General features: G+C 37.9%; 1 protein-coding gene across 1 annotated transcript in view; it reads right to left on the bottom strand.

Annotated features, from left to right (window-relative positions):
- The window catches only part of LOC117290974 (nuclear receptor corepressor 1-like), a 74354-nt gene that overhangs the window by 24640 nt on the left and 26133 nt on the right, over positions 1–23581 (bottom strand). The window contains exons 8-16 of the mRNA XM_033772564.1: positions 22143–22195; positions 18831–18897; positions 16716–16801; positions 15757–15843; positions 13941–14116; positions 13409–13551; positions 10795–10994; positions 7493–7755; positions 6262–6424 (exon numbers count right to left, since the gene is read on the bottom strand). Coding sequence (XP_033628455.1) covers positions 6262–6424; positions 7493–7755; positions 10795–10994; positions 13409–13551; positions 13941–14116; positions 15757–15843; positions 16716–16801; positions 18831–18897; positions 22143–22195 — 1238 coding nt within the window. The remainder of the gene's footprint in view (positions 1–6261; positions 6425–7492; positions 7756–10794; positions 10995–13408; positions 13552–13940; positions 14117–15756; positions 15844–16715; positions 16802–18830; positions 18898–22142; positions 22196–23581) is intronic.

Genomic DNA, 23581 nt, shown 5'->3' with positions numbered 1-23581 from the left:
TCTGTGGTGTTATAATGGGATGGCTACAGACAGCTACATGTACATGTAGGCTAAGCAATTGGTCCAATCCAGAAGGCTGAATGGATTGATGGACTGTGGTGCATGTCAATTGGTCCACAGATACAACAATCACATACATGTACAATCACAGAGTAGAACCCTTTAAGATCTTGGAAATGTTGCACTGAGATCTAACTCCTCAACATGCCATGAGATTAAAACAAAGTCAAGACACTCAATGGAAAGGTCAGTAAATGGACCCTTCCCATGAAATATGCTAATTACATTCACGCATGCGTACAGACCCTGTTGGTTGGCAAACGCCATAGAGTTGTGCACTAAGCAGACGCGCAATCGCATCTGCGTGACACACCCATTACCCGTGTACAAAACAGCGCGATGTTCCCTCAATTTGCCAACCAAAACATTAGTGCGCACGCGCTATGTGCAATTTACATATTTCATGGGAAGGGTCTGTTGTTTGGAACTTTCAAACAATACAGGAAAAGGAAGATCCCTTTAATAGTTGTCAACGACTGTGCCATAGTATGAGTTAATCCAGGGAGCTCTAATGCCAACCTTATTGATGTTATTGCAGCAAGGCTATGTCAGCCTTATAGAGAAGCAAAGTGCCTTGGCCTCCAAGCCACTAAGGAAGTCACCTTCACATGAGTCAGTCTTCCCTAAGGAAGGAGGGCTACCCACCCTCCTTCTTCATGAAGACCCATAGAAGACTAGATCTGGCAATGACAGACTAACTGACTGCAAACAATCAACTAATACATGTGGAGATTAAGCAGGGAATATCTTCATTTTATGTTTTGTAAAATATATAACTAACTTCCATTATATTAAATTTTGTTATTGAATTTTTAAAAGCTTTTAGTTATATTATTGTGAAGGGCCTTTTGCAAGGCAGATTTGGGTGTTATCTTAAAAATAAAATTGGCACCAGCAACATGTGTATTTGTCTCTTATTGGACTGTGTTGTATTATAAGAGCATCAGTGAAATACAAACATGCAATTAACATATTCTATGTTTGATCAAAGTGATGATATTCTGATGTTATCTTAGAGGTAGAGTGATGAAGAAACAATGGTGTTTGGACTCTTTAAGAAGATACCATACTGTACGATGACAGACAGAGCCGTGTCTTGAGGGAGTTGCGACAACTTGCCATCAGAATCCATTTTTGGTCCTCAAAATGCATGTGCACCACAGGGTGCCAGACTAGATTTCAAACTGGGCTGTGCTACATTTGAAACAGAAATGAAGTCCAGTAACCATGTGAACAAAGAAAACTGGTGTCTCTATGTGTGGACTCTCCCAATACACAGCTGGGCCCAATTTCATGGCTCTGCTTATCTGCGCTTACGATCACGATTCCCCGCTTGACATGCTAGCGCTGAATTTCTGCGCTAGCCTTGTAAGCTTAGAATTCGCCGCTAACCCGTGAAATACGCTTGCCGTAAGCACAGAATTCCCTGCTTCTGTAAGCGCCGATTCTGTGCTTACGGTAAGCAGAGCCATGAAATTAGGCCCTGTAGAGACAGATGATGATGTACATCTACAATAATTGAAGCAGGATCAGTTGCCGTATTCTTAGGATTGTCATGAAACCTACATAGAAATCTAGGACATGGTTATGCTTTAAACGTCAAACCTCAGTTGCATTTAGCTTTTCAAACATTCCTAAATATGTGACTGGCAGCTATAGGTTACACATGTAAATTAAGAATGAAAAGGAACCAGAAATGAATGGAAATGGTTCTTAATTGAACCTAGCTAGGGAGGTGGTATCCCTGGGGAACTAAAGGGCGACAATGCGTGGGATTACTACCCTAAACATAATGTAGTTTACGTGACGATGCTGTAAAGGTAACTTCTTGTGACACAGGGCTGCACTGTAAAAGAGTAAGGGAATTCAACATTGAAATGATATCTTTGGTGCTTTCCTTTTTCTACAAAAAGCGTTTTAATTATAAAATATATCAAATGTCCTAAAGAACGGACACAATCACTGAACTGCACTTCGCTTGCTTGGTTTGTTTATATTGTACATGTAAGTCCACTATGAGTCACGTATCTCCGGTCACCCCAAAGATGTCTATTTTTTCTCATTACCAAGTGATTATTCCCACAGTCAATTCTGCCATTTTCTGTCAACCACTTGAAGCGATCATTCCTCTACAGACTACTACCAGGCTTTCCGCCAAGCCAGTTTTGGCCTACATGTATACATAGGTACTTGTTTTCATCCAGAGGCGGAAAAACTCAGGACGATTGAAAGAGTTTTGTGATGGTTAATAAACCGATCCAGTAGGCTCCGCCCACAACGCACGAGTGAGTAAGAACATGTGGTGCTCTCCAATGCCTTTCTGCACAACTCTGCTGCGCGCCACAAGATACGCGCACGCATGTCGGTCCTTAGTGTCGGACCTTCGTTGCGTTGTGATTGGTCAATACGCAATGGGGCAGAGCTTAATGGATTGGTCTATTGTTTCAGATGTTAAGCACACTGCTGTCCTACAAAACTGTTTGGAGACCACATGGAGATTTATGAATAGGAAATTCAAAAGAAACATGGCAAGTAACTTGAAGCTCCTTTAACTGTATCTTGAATAACATTGAGGATTTCAACCTGGATTTCCCACTTTGTTTTTGAGTCTTGGGTATGTCAAATGTGATTACAAATCACAGCCCTGCTACATAGAAAAGTAGGTATTCATCTAATGAGACAACTAGTAAATGTCACATTAAGATTTATCTCAATATAATGTCTCTATGCCACTTAACCCTTGCATGGTGGGATGGTTAAAGTTAAACGAACGCTGCAAGATTGCTCAAGTCAAAACAGATGGCTTCAATCTCCAGGTAACATTTAAAGGGAAGGTTACAGGTATAACATTGCTTTAAAGTACTTATTGCACCTAACTATCAAACAAAATATAATACTTATATTATACTTATTAAACATCATAATGACTTTTAATGTGGTTACATATCCCCATACTGTTCTTTAAGGAAGAACTTATAACTGCAGTTAGTATATTGGAAATACTTTTGGCTTAATGGCTTGTTTTTCCTGAGGATTAATTGAGATTTACATGTAAGGAAAATTGTAAACTTTAAAATAATCCTGCCGCCCGATTATTTAACAAAATGTCTAATATGTATTTTCTATGGTTTTCATAACATTCGTTCACATTCGTTCAAAGATTTGATCTGATGCATTTATCACTGTGAAGGATACTACACGTCTTTTTGAAGGCAGACTTTTGTAGATTGTGTCGTCAGTTGTTCCTTTATAATAAAATACTTCATGGATATGCCCGAGAGTTATTCAGAATGTAATGCAACCATAAAGAATGTGGAAAGTAACTGAAAATAACAACGCAATATTTGATGAAAAAATTTCTGAGGAGAATAATTTGAAGAAGTTAAGTGCCATGGATGATCTCATCTTGTTTTAAATCCACTGTCGTACTTTAAAAATAGAGAGTAGCTTCGAATAGGGACATACAGTAAATAACAGGTAGGGTGTGAAGAATTATAACCACATGAAATTGCTATTGATTTGTCTGAATCAGTGTAAGTAGGCATGTCAATGCCGCTCTAGTCTCCATACAGGAAATTCCATTAAGAGAAGCATCCACATTTTATAATTGCCTAAATTGATCTGATGGACATTTTACATCAAAATAAAGGGGCTGCACAGCTAACAATACATCCATCATAATTATGCCAATTGGGAAAGCTTCCTTTTTCTTTCAAGGGAAGGGGAGTATTTTGTCACGAGCCTGAGATAAGAGGACGGTCTAATGTCATAAAGGCACAAGAATCATTTGTCATCAATTAAGAGCTGAATTTAAAGAAAAGGGTTAACATCGTTGCAAGCTCAGTTGATGAGCTGTAGCTCTATTTTAACTAAACAATTTACCATTTGTGACCCGCTCTAACGAAATGAGGATTGTCTAGTGAATTTCACATTTGCATATTTCATAATATTCCAAACAAGCAAATCTTAATATTTTAAATGAAATAAAAATCAAGATCATACGACCTTCCTGTCTGAAACAATGTGGAATTTTCGACGCCCTTGACGCTTAATTTTACGACCCGTTTTGGAAAACACAAACTCCATAAAAATTAATTTGAAAAAACGCGACGTCTCACACACTCATTAAAATAATATTAATATTTTTGTTTACGATAATGAAAACATCAATTTTTAACCCCCCGTAGTCAGGCAAACAAAATTACCAAAATGAACAAACAACTCAACGAGAAGTTAGATTATAATGTGTAGACAATTTCACCAATAAGTTTGACAATGTTTACCTGAAATTTTAGAGCAATTTGCGTTGATATTTCCAACTTGAAATGCGAGTTTTGTTCCGTCAAGTCAAAACATAGTAAAGACAGCTGTCACTCAGCGCATAGCATCAACCCCCACGGGTATACTCGGCTTGAAGACCAGGGAACATTCGCAATTTCCCAGTGCATGTTTCTCATGATTTTAGCGAAATTTCTTACCCAGCATGAAGTTTAACTGAAAGATTATTCCTTTAACATTCAGAATTATTTTGGTTTGGAACAATTCAACCTTGAAAAACCACAAAACAATGATGGAAATTAGACACTGTTTTCCCAACGTTCGATAAACATTCCACTGTTCCATACGTCGTACGTGTAGCAAAGTTTGTGCATGGTACCCGCGCAGTGTTCATGTGTACATTGTCGTATTACCAGCGCTGCAACTAGCTATGGCAACAAGACCGGGTCGGGTGATCGGACTCTCACGCTGCATGGATAAACAACGCCTCGGTCTGTGAGCCATACTAAATCTCGCGACGCGGATTTATGAATGAGAGATGTCATCGCTGATAAAACAGGGTTTGCCTTTGGTGACCTTTGAACCCCTTTCAGTGTTGACACAAGTTTTTGGTGGCTATATTTAGACACCTCTAATCTTTGGCTTTCCAATGGTACTCTTGGTGGCGCTATGCAAGTTGTGTGAAAAGTTTTGCGACGCTCGCCAAATTTGGTGTTTTCAATGAATGTTCGCTGTCTGTCCCGTGGGATTTGGAACATTTTTGGATAATTACGTCAAGAACATGGCTCAGAAATCGTCTGTTTTTACATCTTTAGTAATCTTTTGACGAAAAGGTAAGACCATAATAAGTTTAATCAAGATTTAGGCAACCTAAAAGTGTAGTAATAAAAAAAATTTAAAATTCAATAATTTTCATTAATTGTTTGTTATGATTATGTTCGGTGTCAAATTACACGAAATGAAACTTTACTAGACATTCCTCATTCCGTCAGAGCGGGTCACATTTCACAACTAGAATGTCTTCCTGCTTTTCACACTTTGTGGGCTTGTTTAGAATCCTAACATCAATTACAAGCTAAGATTAACATGATCTGCTGGACCCCCCCCCCCCCCCCCCCATCTCCTTTACAGGGTAGCCGTTTTGCAAAAACATCTTCAAATTTCCTCAAATGACATTTTGCTGGTGTATTGTAAGAGTTCAGTTCCATTGGGTGCATAACCACATGATCCAATTAACCATGTACAAACACCTTGACGTGTCTGAATTCATTAAGTTCAGTTTGAAATCTTCCTTTTAACAAACTTGAAAAAAGATTTAAGATAATGATCACTATGCCATTTTACTACCAATGCTTACAAGGTGTTGTGTGTAATCTGATATTAGTATCAAAAAGGGGGTATTGACACTGTACAAAACATGTACATGAAGTCACTGTTTACAATTATTTCATTTCATTTTCACATGCAAACTTATAGGTTTTTAATCAATTTTTTTTAAGAAATTAGGATTAAAACAATAGAAAATCTGTGTAAAATACTTGAAAATCATACATGTTGGAAGGTCTGGTCGGGTATCCTCTTGGTAAATAAAATAGATTTTCCTGAATAAGCCACAAAAAAAAGGCTAAAATACTCTTGACATCACCAGGTTTGATTAACAGAGGCAAGACACAGTCAAGACACAGTTGCATACCTTTGTTCTTACACCACTAATGTGTTTTCCTAACCTTAACCCTTACCCTAACCGACCCTAGAATTCAGATCAAGAGGGGTTATCAAAACATATGGGTCTGAAACATAAAGCAGTCACCTGTTAATCATTGAAATCATCTACACCGCCGGTTAAGAAAATCTGAGGATGAAACACAATCATTGAACAATTTTGAAATCAAGAAAACAAACCAAAGGCCTGTATGTAAATACCTTCTTCTGATGGAGCGACATCGGCAGCGACTGCAGACTCTCATGTTGGGTGTAACCTCAGTCTTATTGACACCAAACATATCACAATTACTCTCATTGACTGGGCGGCTTAGGCTGTACGTATCTAACTGGTTCTTACACAGAGAACAGGTGTTAGGGGAAGCTGTTATGAAAGACACAACAAGTATGATTAGACATGAGCCACAATATAATCTAGGCTGTGTACAGACATAACGTAGGGAATAAAAGGGTAGCGACGAGTTCTTACATGGCCGGCTTTCGGCAGGGTTGGCATGCCGTGTGATAAAGGCCCGAGCCAAAGGCGAGGGCCTTTAGCGCACAGCAACGACCCTGCAAGGTTTTAAAAGGATGCTTAAGAACGAGTCACTACTCTTTTATTCCCATTCATAAATGCCCTTTTGTAAAAAAAAAATATAAAAAAAAATATACAATTACTTTGTGAAGAGTCTGTTGCGCGTGGGTTGTGTGTACGCGCGCGCGCTTAGAAATAGATGCATGCTTAGAAGTAGATTACGTGCTGTTACTAATAGCTATGAATTGCATTTCGCGTGATAATCTTACGGGCCTGTCACACGGAAGCCAGTGGGTTATAAACACTGGTCATTAACAACCGTTTAAACACCCCCACGTGACGCGCTCTCCACCAATAGGAGTAGTTCTGGGGTATTTATGAATTGACAATGCAGAAGGTTTACAAATGAGACTGCTTCAGAGATTGTATGTGGTGATTAACTGCAGTATGGACACCATGTACACAATCAGTCTATTGAATGGGCAGATACTCTTGTGTCATTCTTAGGTACAAAAAGAGGCATGTTGTAAATTGGCTTCTACAGATACGTTCAGGCTATTAAATAACAATTAAAAATCATATTAAAATAGGAAGAAAATCATGCCTGCATTATATCCAAATTGAGCATCTTTGGATAAGGCAATTCACATCAACGGTAATACTGTTGCATATATACATGTAATCTAGTCATAACTTTAACCTTGCATCCAGATTTCACTTGGTGTCCAAATTTGTTAGAAATTTAAAAACCGGGTGTTCAAAATGCTCAATTAAAATACATTTTCATGTGAATGCAAGATAAATCAGGGTGTCTAAATTTAAAAGTGGATGTCCAAAAAACATCCAGACACCCCTCTAGAAAACACTTTGGACAATGCTTAGAAATAAAAATCAGAAAAAAACACAAAATGTCCTTACAATCGGAGGTAACAGCATCTCCTGTTGCCATGGTAGCACTCTCCTCCTTATCAAGGCCTCCTTCCACTTTGATCGTTACTCGCTCAATCTCCTTTTCTTTATCTGTCTCCATCTCCCCTGATTCAGCTTTATCCTCATCTTTCTCCTTCTTGATCTCTGGTTTTTCATCTTTCGGGTCTTCTATTGCCTCCTTGGAAATGGCTTCCTCTTTGCATTTCTCTTTGTCTTTCTCCTTGGATTTATCTTTCTCCTTGTCCTTTGATCTGTTTTCAAAATATAAGGTAAAGGTTGGTTAACCCTCCTACTATTTGACCATTCAATCTCATCCAAAACTAGGGTGCAGTTGAATGGCTTTAAATAGTTAATCAACTTGCTGGAACAAGTTACCTAGAGAATTATTGTTAATTATTCTTGTTGCAGGAAAAAAAAAGAATGAGTCAGTGAGCTACATGTACATGTACATGATGCACATGTACAGTGTATTTGGTTCATTGGTTGCTAATGTGTAAACTTACTGTGTACTAATGGTCTTTTCATACACAGCACCACAGTAAAAAAGTGAAATTCAGTTTGCGACTACACCATGTGAATATATGCAATGTAGATATAGTGTTATCGCATGTTACACAGTGTTACTGCATGTTACATGGTGAACTATCAACAACTCCCAAGAATCTTTATAACAATTGTTAGACCAACAATGAGGATAAGACTGAAGGAAGAATTAGAGTGCTTGGCCAGCCTTGTTATTGACTTCACAATATTAGTAGAAAGAGGAAAACCAAGCTAGCAACACCTCAATAAGCTCCTAAATGTTACTGCAATACTTGTGTATGTAATTATATCATTCACTTTGTACAGTGTACATGTACATAAAAAACCAATGTGCCGTGATTATAATTGGCACAATGTACTCTGGTTTTCACAACAGGCGAGCCTGGAAAGATAAAAACAAGCAACAATTGATTGTGACCAAACCACTTCCCACTGGGTTTCAGGATGTGTGATCCCTTCACACATGATTGTGATCAATAACACCCACCAAACAGCTTCAAAGGTTTACTATTTATAGAGATGTTTGGCAGGATGCCAATGTCAAGAATCCAGGGTACCAGCTCTTTACATTACTGTGTGTGCACCGCCACAAGTTGCAAAAACTGCAAGTTCAAATCGAAGGTGGCTATGTATCTTGGACTCCACAATTTGCTTTCCAACGTATTTGATTTAACACTAAGCAAATAACTTGCACCCAACTTGCACCCATTAGGTTAAAATACATATTCATAAATACCCCAGACAGTTTCGCTACTCCTATTGGTGGAGAGCGCGTTGATAATGACCAGCTGGAGCTGTTTATAACCAGCTGGCTTCCGCGTGTAGGGCGTGCGTGCGCCAATATTATCACGCGGAATGCACAATTCATTGCGTAACCTATTTATAAGCTCGCGCGTACACCCAACCCACACGCTTCAAACAGATTCTTCACAAAGTTTTTGAAAAAAATATTTCGAACCTTGAATTTTCAATTGTCAAAGTTTCTATAATTGTATTTTTTTAATGTTTTTTTACAAAGGAATTAAAAGAGTACTGACTCGTTCTTAAACGTCTGTTTAAAACCTTGCACGGTCATTGCCGTGCGAGCCTTTCTTACACAGCAACGACCATGCCAGTTTTAAACAGCCGTTTAAGAACTCGTCGCTACCCTTTTATTCCCTTATTACACTACCATTGATTATTCTGAATCAGTTGTTAGTATGAAATGATGTTCTTCTATTGGGAACATGGCATAAAGCGAACATGAAAAACAGAAGCAGCTCGTATTTAAGTCAAATTCAGCTCTGATTTCAACACCCTTCAAGATTGATTGGAGCATCCCTTGCCTTTCCTATTAACCTTCATGCGAACATGAGAGTTTTGCAAATAGTTTCTTTTTATAGCAGCCCAGGTGGGGAGTATTTCCCTGGAACGTGAGTCGATGAAATAAAGGGAAAATGTTACGTCTCAGCGTCATTGGATGTTTCCGATCTCTGGCTGAGTTCCTGATGCAGTAAATAGCAGTTTCCCCCACAGCTACTCACAACCTTCAGTTAGGATCCTTTTTAAATCTCACACCCCTCCACTAAGTGGAGATATTCAGGATCCTAAGACAGTCCTTCAAGACTACCTGTCTATACATGTAAGCATCTTATCTGATTCATCTTAAAGGGAAGGTGTAGTATTTATTGCAATAATATAGCCCTGAACAGGGCAAGGCTACTTTTTTGTGAGTATATATACAATGAACAGTTCTTTATTGGAAAACATTCTCAGCCAATGGGAATGCTACTCAGATCAATGTGAGAATGCTACTCAATGAGTCAGGTGAATTGAGTCAGGTTGATTGAGAAACATTCTCAGCCAATGTGAGGATGCTACTCACTTATCACCTTGAGTCAGGTCATCTGAGTCAGGTGGATTGAAAAACATTCTCAGCCAATGTGAGGATGCTACTCACTTATCACTTTGAGTCAGGTCAATTGAGTCAGGTGGATTGAGAAAGATTCTCAGCCAATGTGAGGATGCTACTCACTGATCACAGTGAGTCAGGTCTATTGAGAAACATTCTCAACCAATGTGAGGATGCTACTCACAGATCACAGTGAGTCAGGTGAATTGAGAAACATTCTCAACCAATGTGAGGATGCTACTCACTTATCACTGTGAGTCAGGTGAATTGAGTCAGGTGGATCGAGAAAGATTCTCAGCCAATGTGAGGATGCTACTCACTTATCACTGTGACTCGGGTGAATTGAGAAATATTCTCAGCCAATGTTAGGATGCTACTCACAGATCACTGTGAGTCTGGTCAATTGAGAAACATTCTCAACCAATGTGAGGATGCTACTCACAGATCACTGTGAGTCAGGTCAATTGAGAAACATTCTCAACCAATGTGAGGATGCTACTCACAGATCACAGTGAGTCAGGTCAATTGAGAAACATTCTCAGCCAATGTGAGGATGCTACTCACAGATCACAGTGAGTCAGGTGAATTGAGAAACATTCTCAACCAATGTGAGGATGCTACTCACAGATCACTGTGAGTCAGGTCAGTTGAGAAACATTCTCAACCAATGTGAGGATGCAACTCACTTATCACTGTGAGTCAGGAGAATTGAGAAACATTCTCAACCAATGTGAGGATGCTACTCACTTATCACTGTGAGTCAGGTGAATTGAGAAACATTTTAAGTCAGTGAGGATGCTACTCGAGAAACCCTGTGAGTCTGTGAATTGAAAAGCAATGTGAAGATGCTACTCACAAATCTAAAGAGTCCTCAGTTGTCTCCTTTTCTTTCTCTTCTTTGACTTCCATCTCTGCCTGTTGATGACGACTGATGGACTGAGATGACTTTGGAGGGAATCCTCTCTTACGCTTAGTAACATGAGTCTTACGCAGTAGCTGCTTGTAACTCTCATTCTTCTTGGTCTGGTAGTAGTACAGGACACAGTCTGCAATACTCTTGAGCATGAAAACCAAAGTATGATGGTTAATAACAGGTAAATAGCCTAACCACTGGTAGTTCAATCAGAGGAACTTATGCAACCCTATGCATAGCTATGTAGGCTAATGTACGCATCTAAAATCTAATAAACAGTAAATAGCAGAATGTCTTGATTTGGATGGGCTCAGCACTGCACAGTCAACCTATGTGAATCCTGCTCGGTATGAGAGCAAGCATAACATATTCATCAAGAATGAACATTATTTTACATACATACATACAAACATGCAAGCCAATAAATTTGTAGAAGTTGAATTGCGCCTGTTGTTATTGAAGAAAAAGCACTTGTTCTTTGAAAGGGGTGTTTTTTCCCCTCAATCAGTTTAAGAATGGAATACCAGGTCTCCAAAATAACCCATGGCACTTGCAGCGATTGCCCTGGTGTCCTGTGCTTTTGCTGTGGTGCAAAGTTCCAATACAAACTTAAATTTTCCTTATAGAGGTGCCCTTTATCATTAAGTAAACTGTCGTGCCACTTTAAGGGCAATGTACACGTTTGGTAATTGTCAAAGACCAGTCTGCTCACTTGGTGTATCCCATCAAAAACATAAAATAACAAGCCTGTGAAAATTTTGGCTCAATTGGTCATAGATAATGCGAGAAAATGATGAAAGAAAAAACACCCTTGTTGGACGAATTTGTGTGCTTTCAGTTATGAATAAAAGACTTCTAGCTAGAAGTCTTTTATTATTTTAGTGAGAAATTCCCTCTTTCTCACAAACTATGTTACTTCAGAGGGAGTTGTTTCCCACAATGTTTTATACTATTAACAGCTCTCCAATGCTTGTTACCAAGTCAGTTATTAAGTTAATATTTGTTTTGAGTAATTACCAAACATGTACCTTCCCTTCTAGAGCCAAGTTCAAGGCCTGGAATACATTGGATAACTAAGGCACCCACAACAAGAGGAAAACAAATAAATATATAAATTAAGTATATGCAACAGGATTGAGATGAATATGATACTAAGAATAAATGAGTCTTGACAGACTGCAATAATCACTCAATCTATAGTGAGGTAACCAAGCAGATGTCAATTGCAAACAAATAACATCAACCAAAATAGAACATCTTTTCAACTGTGCTCAAACGTAGTGTTGCAATGTTTCTCAGATACATGTAAAGGAAATTTGACTGAATTTGTAGTAACACTTTATTAGATTACAGTGGGGTCCCATGGGACATCAGAGAGTTCCCAATCATTAGAGATGCACATTAGAAGTACATAACGAGTCACGCTTGGTAATTATTGAATTAGGAAAGGATGGTGAAACATTTCTCAGGTTTGCTTACATATACAATATATACATGTACATGTATGTCAGTCTGATGGTCATGGTGGTTGGGATGAATAATGGCCTGTGTTTAAATCTTTATTTGTTTATATGTGAATAAATGACAAGAAACAAAATCCATGCAAATTAACCATTACATCAATCAAACATGTTTTAACAGCTGCATAACTGATCAAGCAAATCAAAGCAATTTATGGAAGAAGAGATTACTCCAAGACAAGTGATAAATGTCCCACTACATGTACCATGTAGCTGCTAACCAGAAATTGATAAAGTCACTTTAAAGAAACTGATAAAGTAAGTTAAAAAGAAACCTATAAAGTCACTTGAGAAACCGATAAAGCCAATAAATAAGAAGCTGATCAAGCCACTTTAAGAAACTGAACCAGTCAGTTAGAAACGGGTAGTCAGTTATGAAGCTGATAAATTTGAATCAGGTCGCAAGGACCCTTGCCTGAATCCCCCATATACTTAATGCCATCCTGTTCAAGATTCCTTTCACCAAACCACAAGTCCTACACATGTACGTTGAACAAACTGTCTCAAGATCCAGTCCAAATCACAACTAGAACAAAACCAGACACAACCCCAGGAACAGGTGTCAGATATCAGAGAACAAAGACGTCAGGTCTGTAGTGTTTAAACTCTTGACATCATCTTGTGCAATATTATGGGGGGAATCCCTTCAGGTAATTTCCTCTGCTTAGGCATTGTCAACCTCAAATCCAAATCCGCAGTGGTCCAAATCAATAAATCACTTTTAAGCACTGTGCTGTAAAAAAAACTTTTTGAATTGTGCAAAATCGAGGCAGATAAGGGGCATGTGGCACACCCCCTTATTTTTCACTGATTTTTTCCCCACAAATCAAATGTAGGGAGAATTTTGTCAGGGCTTGGAACAAAGTTACATCACTCAGCAAGAAAGCATGGGACTTCATTATCAATCCTGTCAATGATGACCCTAGATGTCCATCAATTGACCAGCATGGTAGGACATAAGTTCCCCTCCACAATCAGACACTAGGAGCCTAAATATGTGTATGTTCCAAATTTTACTTCAAAAGTAAACTATTTACCTTCCTCTCCAAGAATGAAGCAATCAGCTGGAAATTCTTGGGATGTAGAATGAACTTTTCTCTGAAGATTTCTTTCTCCTCATCATCCCAGATATTTAACCTTAGTCTGTCTTTATGCTGCTTCAATGGATCCTCAACAAGACCTTAGATGAAAACACAAGTATGATAACAAAGTGTGTTAATTTGGAATAATAATAGTTGGATCAGAGTCAATGCTGACAACAAAGACTGAAAATGGTATCTTAGGAGGTATGGTGAAAGGATGGCATATCCAACCCCTGGAGTTATGGACTCAACAAGGCTTCTGTGAATAGCATCCTCAGCACTAGAGAAGTATATCAAAGAGCAGGATGCATCTTTACCTGGAGAAAATTTACACCAGGTAGACTTTAAAAAGTCTGAATTCAGATAAAAGTTTAAATATCGCATCCCTGTTCTAAGACTCATACACTTTCTCACTATTTTATTCCATATCCTGTCTTGATAGTACTGATATCAATACATTATAAATAATAGTGACTGATTTTCATACCATTCTTGTTGATGAATTTGACCCTTCTCTGTTCACCATCAAAGAGCAGTGGAGGAACGACAGCCAGACTGCGTATATGTCTATCATTAGCCTCTTGTTCATTCAATCCATCAACAATCTCAGCCAACTCAGCATCACTACGGGCAATATTACCCCAGCTACTCCTAGTACCAGCCCTGTAATACCAAAGTATAACACAGTAAAACAATGACCGATAACAACCTCTATTAATGGTGGAGACTAGTGCAGGGTTTGGTTTGCTCTTAAAGGCAGTGGACACTATTGGTAATTACTCAAAATAATTATTAGCATAAAACCTTACTTGGGAACGAGTAATGAGGAGCTGTTGATAGTATAAAACGTAGTGAGAAACGGCTCCCTCTGAAGTAACTTAACTTTCAAGAAAGAAGTAATTTTCAACAAACTTGATTTAGAGACCTCAGAATTAGATTTTGAGGTCTCGAAATCAAGCATCTAAAAGCACACATTTTCAAGTGACAAGGGCGTTTTTTCTTTCATTATTATCTCGCAACTTCAACGACCAATTGAGCTCAAATTTTCACAGGTTTGTTATTTTATGCATATGTTGAGATACACCAAATGAGAAGACTGGTCTTCTTACCAATAGTGTCCAGTGTCTTTAATGTACACACCAAAACTATAGGAGACCTAGAGACAACTTACATTAAGTTTACTCCATTTGAACGAGCCAACTCAGAACAGTTTCTTAAAGTTAGGTAAAAGATAAAAAATGTGTTTAATAGTGACCATAGAAGGCTAGTTAATGCTCAGAGAAATCATTGGTTCTTGTAATACACTATTAAATTAATACGCAACCCGCAAGAAAGTAACAAACAAGTACTAGACGGGTCATATGAAAAACCCTGTAAACGTCTTTTCACCTTGAACCCATATCAATTGATTTGGTACGCATGCAGGGCACTACAGTCAGACAGTGCTGTACAGTTAACAATTGGGGCTCATGGTGAGGTTTCCTATGCTCCACATAGTGTACTACAAACTGAACCCAAAACCAATTATCCTTTCATTCTGAACCAGGCAAAAAATGCTTTGCCAATAGAAAGTTGAATAGCGATTATGTTTCAGGCCACTCTACAGATTGGTATAGTTGATTTAGCCAAGTTGAATTTGTCTAATTCTTGGTGCAACTTTCTTTACAGTATTTGTTTAATGACAGTGAAGTACATGTTAAACTATTTCTGTGATGTCACTCTATTGTTGAAAGTGTAGATTATTTTTACGAGTCTACACTTGAACTGTAGATTCGTCACGAATCTACACTAAACATAATCTTCAGTTGAGTGTATTTTCATAATAAGAGTTCAACCTGAAAATAACCGTCTTTCCAAACTGAAAGATAGGATGAAGTGCAACAAAACATTTGCTAGCTGAATATATGTTATCTTTCAATTTACAAAAACTGTTAAGAAAAATGACTTCAAGTAACACAATTTATTGTTAGCTGAGCAAATTGGTCTTGTACGTGATAGTGTTACAAGCACTACTAAGAATGCCTCTTTTTTTATATAAATATTTATAAAATGTGACCACACGTCGTTTGTTAACGTATCTGAAATTAGATAGATTAACTAGTGTTGTTACTATTGAGAAACCCAATTCATTGAAACTGTTATATAACCAATCATGTCAATGGGGGAAATAGTTTTAAGTCAGAGACTAGACTCTAAAGTGCAGATTCGTTAATACAATGTACTTGCCTTCGGCTCGTACATTCTATTCACGAATCTACACTTTATCGTCCATTCTCCTTATTATAATCTCTCACATCCAATACCTGGAGAATCTCTCCTGTTGTTCTCGCTGTTTGCGGATCTCAGGAAATTGCTTCTCAAAGTATTCCCGTACCTTGGCATCCTTAACCCTGAAACAAAAAATCAAGAACGTTTAAAAATGGAGTACATTGGTAAAAGGGCTGTCCTAAAATGGTAGAGCCTTAGACAGGCCTTGTGCTTAACACCGTGGTTGTACACGAGGAACACACCATGCTTGATTGGCATTGATGTAGTGTATACATCTGCTTTAATACAGTGCTCCAAGTTAAGTTTTACTTTATCAAAATGAAACGCTTTTACTTAGTTTTGAGTACAACTGTAAACTTGCTAGCATCTTGCTGTTGCAATAAGGCTGTATGACGAGCCTTCAGCTTAGTGTTTATCATTCAATCAATCAATCAATCAATCAATCAATCAATCAATCAATCAATCAATCAATCAATCAATCAATCAATCAATCAATCAATCAATCAATCAATCAATCAATCATTCAATCAATCAATCATTCAATCAATCATTCAATCAATCAATCAACCAATCAATAAACCAGTCAATCAGTCAATCAAAAGTCAAGCTCTAAGGCGCTGATGCATAGTTAGATGGTTATTAAGCCTGCTGGAACAGGTGAGCTTTAAGGAGTGTCTTGAATGAGGTACAAAATGTATAAAGTGGGCTGGCATGTCTACAGAAAGCTTTTTTTTACATTTTGATACATCTGAACATCTGGACTGTAAGGTAATGACATTGTTGCAGTCATGTCATCATCTATAGTTCTATTAACAAGTTCATAATTACACTACATATTAATGGATCAAAATTTGAACCAGGTTGTATATCGTAATGTTCGTGTGTTCTTTTTCTGGGCACACAGCCATATGCATTGTACGAATGCATTGTTGGGAATGCATTGTACACATAATTGAGAAAACTTGAATATTGTATACCGAATGTCGGGACTCACTTTCGTTTGGGGTTATTTTCCAGCCGTTCCATCCTCTTCTCCCACACCCCAAACAACTGATCATATCTCTGGCAAAGGAATCTCTCCTGTAGGTCACAAACATCAATTGTATCTCATAACAAAATTAAAACATCAAGGGATTTATCTAGTAATTATCACCCTGGTTGTAGATTAAAGACATAACCAACTTCAACATCTCAATGCTACAAAGAAGAGCCAAAGAGGAGCATTCAACATCAAATTGTTGAAGGTAAAGTATAACTTCCACTTTTGAAACCATTTGATTGTTTAATTCTGCAATGTAGACATATATATACAATAAAACTAACATATGAAAATGACATTTCAAAAAATAGTAGAGTTTGTATATATCGTCGAAGATCTGGAGCGGTTAGGTCCAAGCAGGAAAAATAAACCTGAATTGAAATACACAATCTAAGAAAAGTTTCTGTTCATACAGAAACGTATCTGAGACTAAAAGGATGTTGATTCCCTCTCTCTAAAACCACATTCCTTAGAAGGGAACCTTGCAAACATAATATGCATTATCAAAAGCTGCAGTCTTCTTACCAAGTCAGTTTTTACCAACGCATTGCTTGATCTTTTTGATATTAGTAGAATAGTATGCAAATAAATAACTGCAACCAACAAAAACCATCAATATGGAAATAGCTAATATCTCTGTTCACTTTTCCCAGGGCAACCAAGTTGTTTTTGTCTTGTCTTCATACACCATGACTTTCTAAATTCTCATACAATACATCCTGTGAAATCAAAATGCCATAAAAGTACAAGTACCTTTGCACTTTTCATAGTGCAAATTCTCCATCACTTAATTTTGTGTATAGTACCACACAAACAGAATTTGATCACATCTAATAGAATTGGGGCCGACAACTGACATCAATTACATGTATGTACTTAGGTTTCTTGCTGCTGTTTTTATTTCTAATTCAGGCAGGCAGCTGTGAGTCCACTCTGATATTTATAATGATATTGTGTTTCTGACACAGGAAGCATTGCACATTGGTAATCAGCACATACATATACACAACCTATAAATACCTATAGGAATTCAGCAGTCTGACCTATAAGCCAAGGTCAATGAAGAATACGTTAGAAATAATGACCTAGAACAGGAGTGCCAGGTGTGCTGACAATCCCGTCTGGGGGTCACTGTACTTTCACCTATGCCTGCTGCTGCTACTACTACTACAGGGATGTGTCTCCCCCCCCCTCTATAGAAGGGGGAAGGAGAAGGGAGACAGGGGTTCTTGTATTGCTTTCTACCCCTGATCATGATTCATTGATGAATCTTGTCTCCAGCCCCCTACAGCGTTTGCGTGCAGGCCCATTGCATGACAACACTCAGTCTACTGTAATTAGAAATCCATGTTGATTGCAACTGACTTGCAGTGCGTGTCTTTGTGGTTTGCTTTAGTCAGCCTGACTTGTTTTTCTTCTTGATGAAGCTTTTATTGAGGACTGGAAACCAGGCAGAATTACAGATAACCAGCTGTTTTGGCACATCCCAAACTGCGTGATATGATGCTACGGGCTGACATGATACCGGTTAAAATAAATCAGAGCAAAGTAACAAAGACTGTGAATGAGGACACTATGCCAACTGACAGACAACCAGCTGTTTTAAAATCAACCCTACAGGATGTTAATATATGACAAGGTTACCAGTTAAAATTAAATGTGGTGCCACAATCAATTACCAAATCCATCCCATAACATTGCTCAAGGAGCAATTATTTCATGTTGATTATACAACTGTACAGCAATTTAGCATTAGTCTAAAGCATAATAAATCCACTTCCAATTGTGTGTTGAAGAAACTGCTTGTATTTGTACACATTCAGCAGCTTTTAGGTTATCATTTATACTTGCCCATGATGCATGACAATAACAGACAATGGGAGACTTTTAGGACGTTTGGTGGCAGCAGACTAACCAGGTAAAATCCATTGTTCTTGGTAATGTGCGCATGCTCAGAACTACGTAAACAATGGAAATTAACCTGGTAAGTCTGCAGCCACCTAGCTTTCCAAAGTCTCCCATTGTTTCAGCAATTTTGTCAGTTTGAATGAATGCATTTTTGTAACGAACCCGTAATTTGCGTGCACTGTTCCTCTTCTTGAAGTAGAGGATGAGTTTACGTCGCATGTCCAGATTACTGAAGACAGAAAAGAAAGAAATGGTTGAGGTTAAGAACAAGGCAAAATACCAGAACAACATGAGGAAGAAAACAGTAGAAAAATCATTACCAGGAATAAATGTAAAAGAAAGGGACTTACAAATATTTATTTGACTTACTTTAGTTTTAAGTTTTTAAGGAACAAATCAACGTTATTCAAATTGTCAAATCTTCCACTATATGGAGACTTGTTTTATTATTTCACAAGAACAAATCAACACTACATTAATTTACCGAGGAAAAATATCTTTCAAAAGGTGATATCCGTTCAGCCATCCTTGTATTTTTTATTGGTTAATGCATTTATTTCATTACACATCCAAAGAGCAAATGCCAATAACAGGATGGTGAATAGGAAACGAGAAGAAATGCTCAGATTGAGATGTGAAAAAAATGGGGGAAATCTATGCGATCAGGGGGGGGGGGGGACTGAAAACCCAAATGGAAGGTTCTGGTCTGAGATGGGATTCGAACCAGGGTCCACAGAGGTAAAAGGCAAGGTAAAGGCTGGTTTATAGCCGGTCGCGCTATGGAAATCTTGACGCGCAATCCTAAAAAACACACTTTATAGTCATCGCTGAGGCAAGACTTCCATCGCACGACCATCGCACAACTGGCTATAACCCGGCCTGAAGAAACCTTTCAGCTCACCCAAATCCTTGCACAGTTTGCCAAACTCTGACTAGTTTGACTTATTATAAAAAGGAATTTACTATAAATAGTCAACATTAATAAATTCAAAATATAATCTATACACGGAAGAACAATGCCTCAAATGAAGCAGATATTTTAGATAAAAGGTCTCCAATATCAGTAGTTATCAACAGCTAATTTTCTGGCTGAAACAAACAACTTTTCCTTTGTAGTTTAATCAGGAATGAAATAGACGATCTTGGCCAGCTGGGTATTTTCCCCAGTTAGAGTTTTCCTCTCACCTACAGAATTTGGATTTTCAGTTATTTCTTTTGACCCACCCACAATTTCGGAACAAAATAATACTAATAATTTGTTAAACATTGTCAATTGTGAATGGCCCCTAAGCTGTCCCTAAGGTGATATGATGAGGTCCAGGAGGGTTCATGGGAAATCACTCATTTACATCTACTATCCCCAGTGAGGAAGCACTGGATATTGCATAACAGCCACACCCACAAACACACTTGATTGACAAGAAGAGTTGACTCAAGACACTAGGTATGAGTTGAAGATCTTCCTTCAAGACAGGAAACTGATCATCAGGGCTTTAGGCATAAACACCTTGGGTTACTCTACCCTTGGGACATGTACAGTGAATCACAATAATCATGGCAAATGTAAGCTCTGCTGCAGAATGCTACACCAAACCAGCACTGACCAATAAGCTGCAATGTTCATGCAATTTTGGCCAGTAACCGGGTAAACCAGTGTCACCAGTAAAGCCAAATATTACTTGTGCTGAGGTACTTTGGATTTAAACAGCCTGGCTTACATTACAGGTTTACTAAGTTCACAATGTAAGCCATTTTAAATTCTTCTGGCAGACAAACCATTTCAGGGTCATTTTGTTTATGAATTTCCAAAGAATATTATCAAAAGGTCTTAATGTATCACCAATGAATAAATACAGATTTATCGCGTTTTAAAGTTGGTAACAAATTTGGGGTAACACAGATAAAACAGTGTATTTTCTGTAGTCGGCCCATAGACCAGACAAGTCTTGTGCATATTCAACTTGCTTTTAGAATCTTGAGTTCCCAATCACATTGCTTTATAGCATAAGAAGGAAACAAAAGCATGCACTTCTTAAAGGAGTCTTGACATTTGAATATTGCCAAACACCAAACCCCCCACTACAGGATCCCTGATACAGGCTCTACACTGATGCAGGTCTACAATACACATAGATAAAAGAACTTTGTACTACATGTCTAACCAGACGTATTGTAGTACGTGTAGCCTACACCAGGTGATGGTGATAAGCAATCAGGGACAATGACCTCTACCAATTGATATTTGTCAAAGTCAAAGTCAGGCCATCATAATCTGTTTGTTTGGACGTTCTTGAGTGATATAAAACAGCTGATATTCAGAGTAGAGAGAGTGTATGATGACAGACTAGATAGTGACAGTACTGTGTATTTCAAGATCTTATGAATGTGGTGAAAGCTTCATGTGGTTGCTCATCATGACATATCGGGCAGAGAAATACGTAATACTTTAAACATTTTCCTGTTCAAAGAATTTGACAATGATACGCATGAGATATGTGCATCAAACTACACAGTACAGTACATACAATGAATTCTCCTACAAGTTAAGGAACACAAACTTTTGAAATAATCCAAACTATTCCAATAAACAGTACTGATTGCAGGGAGGTGCAACTTTTTGGAGTTAATTGTTTTCATCAAATACTAGCCATGTTATTCATGACTATTTTCTCATCTAAGAATAAGTCTAAAAAGATAAGGGACTTTATTTCCCCAATGGTGAAGATTCTTGTAGAGCATGGAAGAGGAAGAGGAAGAGAACAAATTACTATCAGACATCTAGACGACCCTTTTGAAAAGTTCATGGGCTATGCTAATATACAATACGTGCCTTACGAACTCACATTGCTGAGTGCACATAAATGGATCGGCTCAGGGGGCAGAACAATCAGGTTCCTTCTTCATGTAATGCAAATGGTATTCCTGATCATGATGGCATATAGGGAACATGACTGACTGCACCATGATAAAGGTCTAGATGTACATATTTTGCCATAAGCACAGTATTGCACAATAAGCAGTGCCACGGAACTTGGACAGTTTAAGTGGCCTTCAGGTCACCTTTGGTAAAGTTAAATCTCTCCTCAACACATATTGAAATGTTTCTTGCTAGTATGATGTTACACAGATAAGTTTCATGCCTAACTCATGTTTTAACCAACATTATTTGTACTTGATAAATTGCTGAAGAGCTTGCATACAATGTGTTTAATGAAACTTTTAAAACATAAACTTCATGGTGCTTTTTAATTTTTTTTATATCAATACCAGGGTTCTTATTTTGTTTTCACTTCAGGTTTTTTATATAATGGTTAGTTGGTGACAACAACAATTGTTTTTCAAGAAGTCTCAATTATTCATATTTTGGTTCTTTAAACCTGTTCCTAAAAAAATCAAAAACATTAATGTACAATGAGACTTGCCACCAAAACAAAAATATAAAAATAAATATATGCAACAATATTTGTGACTTACGTCTTCAAGTTTTCTTGATACTGGAGGCTGTCTGAGGGTTGGTTGTATATTGGCTGGAAATAAAAAAAAATAAAAAGGCAAGAGAATTTCATGTTATTATTACATATATTAAAAATATTTAAATGCTAATGGATTGTTTATGACACATCCTACATGGGTACATATCTGACAAATTAAAGAAAATATTAAAGGAATGCGGTTAAGCAGACATATGGAACTTGTGTCATTGAAACAGACTGACAGAATCTTGAAGGTGCAGCCAAGCAATTACAGTCAAGTGTCTTGCTTATAGGAGAGACATTCAATCATAAGTATTTATTTTTTGTGTAAAATTATCTCAATCTTGCCTCTTTAAATGCCTTCACGTTCTCTAAACAACATTTTTTTGAGGTTGAAAGGGCAACACACTCAAGTGAAATAACCCACATGCAGAGTTGACTATTGCCCAACAGAGCGTATATCCTTAGGGGACACAGTGTGAAGTTACCCTCATGCCTTGGGACCAATCATTCCCTGACAACTCCAAAATACAGGTATACTTTGGTTAGCATCTATAAGCATAAATCCTCCTGAAGGATATGCCACAATGCACCCCCTACAACAAGACCCCTTGACGTCTTCCTTTTAACCTTTTAGCTCTGAGTGGAGCGTATCACAACTCTTAGTTTCTGACATGATAAAGGAGACTATTGATTGTAAACAGAAACTTTCTGTTGAAATGTCAAATGGGTTTTGTTTAGTTTGTCGTACAATTTACTCGGTAATGGGTAAGTCAATCAGATCCCTTTAGGCAAGTGCATGACATTTAACGGAAGCTTTGCTGTACAGTAAGTAGATGTTGATTAAAACTTTATATAAAATACAATACATCTGAGACTGAGAATGAGACTGGTGAAACCCAAGTCAGATTGGCTTAAATTATATTTTTTAAAGACATCCTGCAGGATTGGTCATTAGCAAGTAAAGACATCCTGCAGGATTGGTCATTAGCAAGTACATCCTGCAGGATTGGTCATTAGCAAGTACATCCTGCAGGATTGGTCATTAGCAAGTACATCCTGCAGGATTGGTCATTAGCAAGTACATCCTGCAGGATTGGTCATTAGCAAGTAAAGACATCCTGCAGGATTGGTCATTAGCAAGTAAAGACATCCTGCAGGATTGGTCATTAGCAAGTAAAGACATCCTGCAGGATTGGTCATTAGCAAGTAAAGACATCCTGCAGGATTGGTCATTAGCAAGTAAAGCCATCCTGCAGGATTGGTCATTAGCAAGTAAAGGCATCCTGCAGGATTGGTCATTAGCAAGTAAAGGCATCCTGCAGGATTGGTCATTAGCAAGTAAAGACATCCTGCAGGATTGGTCATTAGCAAGTAAAGACATCCTGCAGGATTGGTACTACTTCGTATCTTTCATTAGACTTATTTCCACGACTCAGG

Source organism: Asterias rubens, chromosome 5, assembly GCF_902459465.1.
Source record: "Asterias rubens chromosome 5, eAstRub1.3, whole genome shotgun sequence".
NCBI classification, from domain to species: domain Eukaryota; kingdom Metazoa; phylum Echinodermata; class Asteroidea; order Forcipulatida; family Asteriidae; genus Asterias; species Asterias rubens.
The sequence above is the reverse complement of the archived record's forward strand: the minus strand, read 5'-3'. Positions and strand labels throughout refer to the sequence as shown.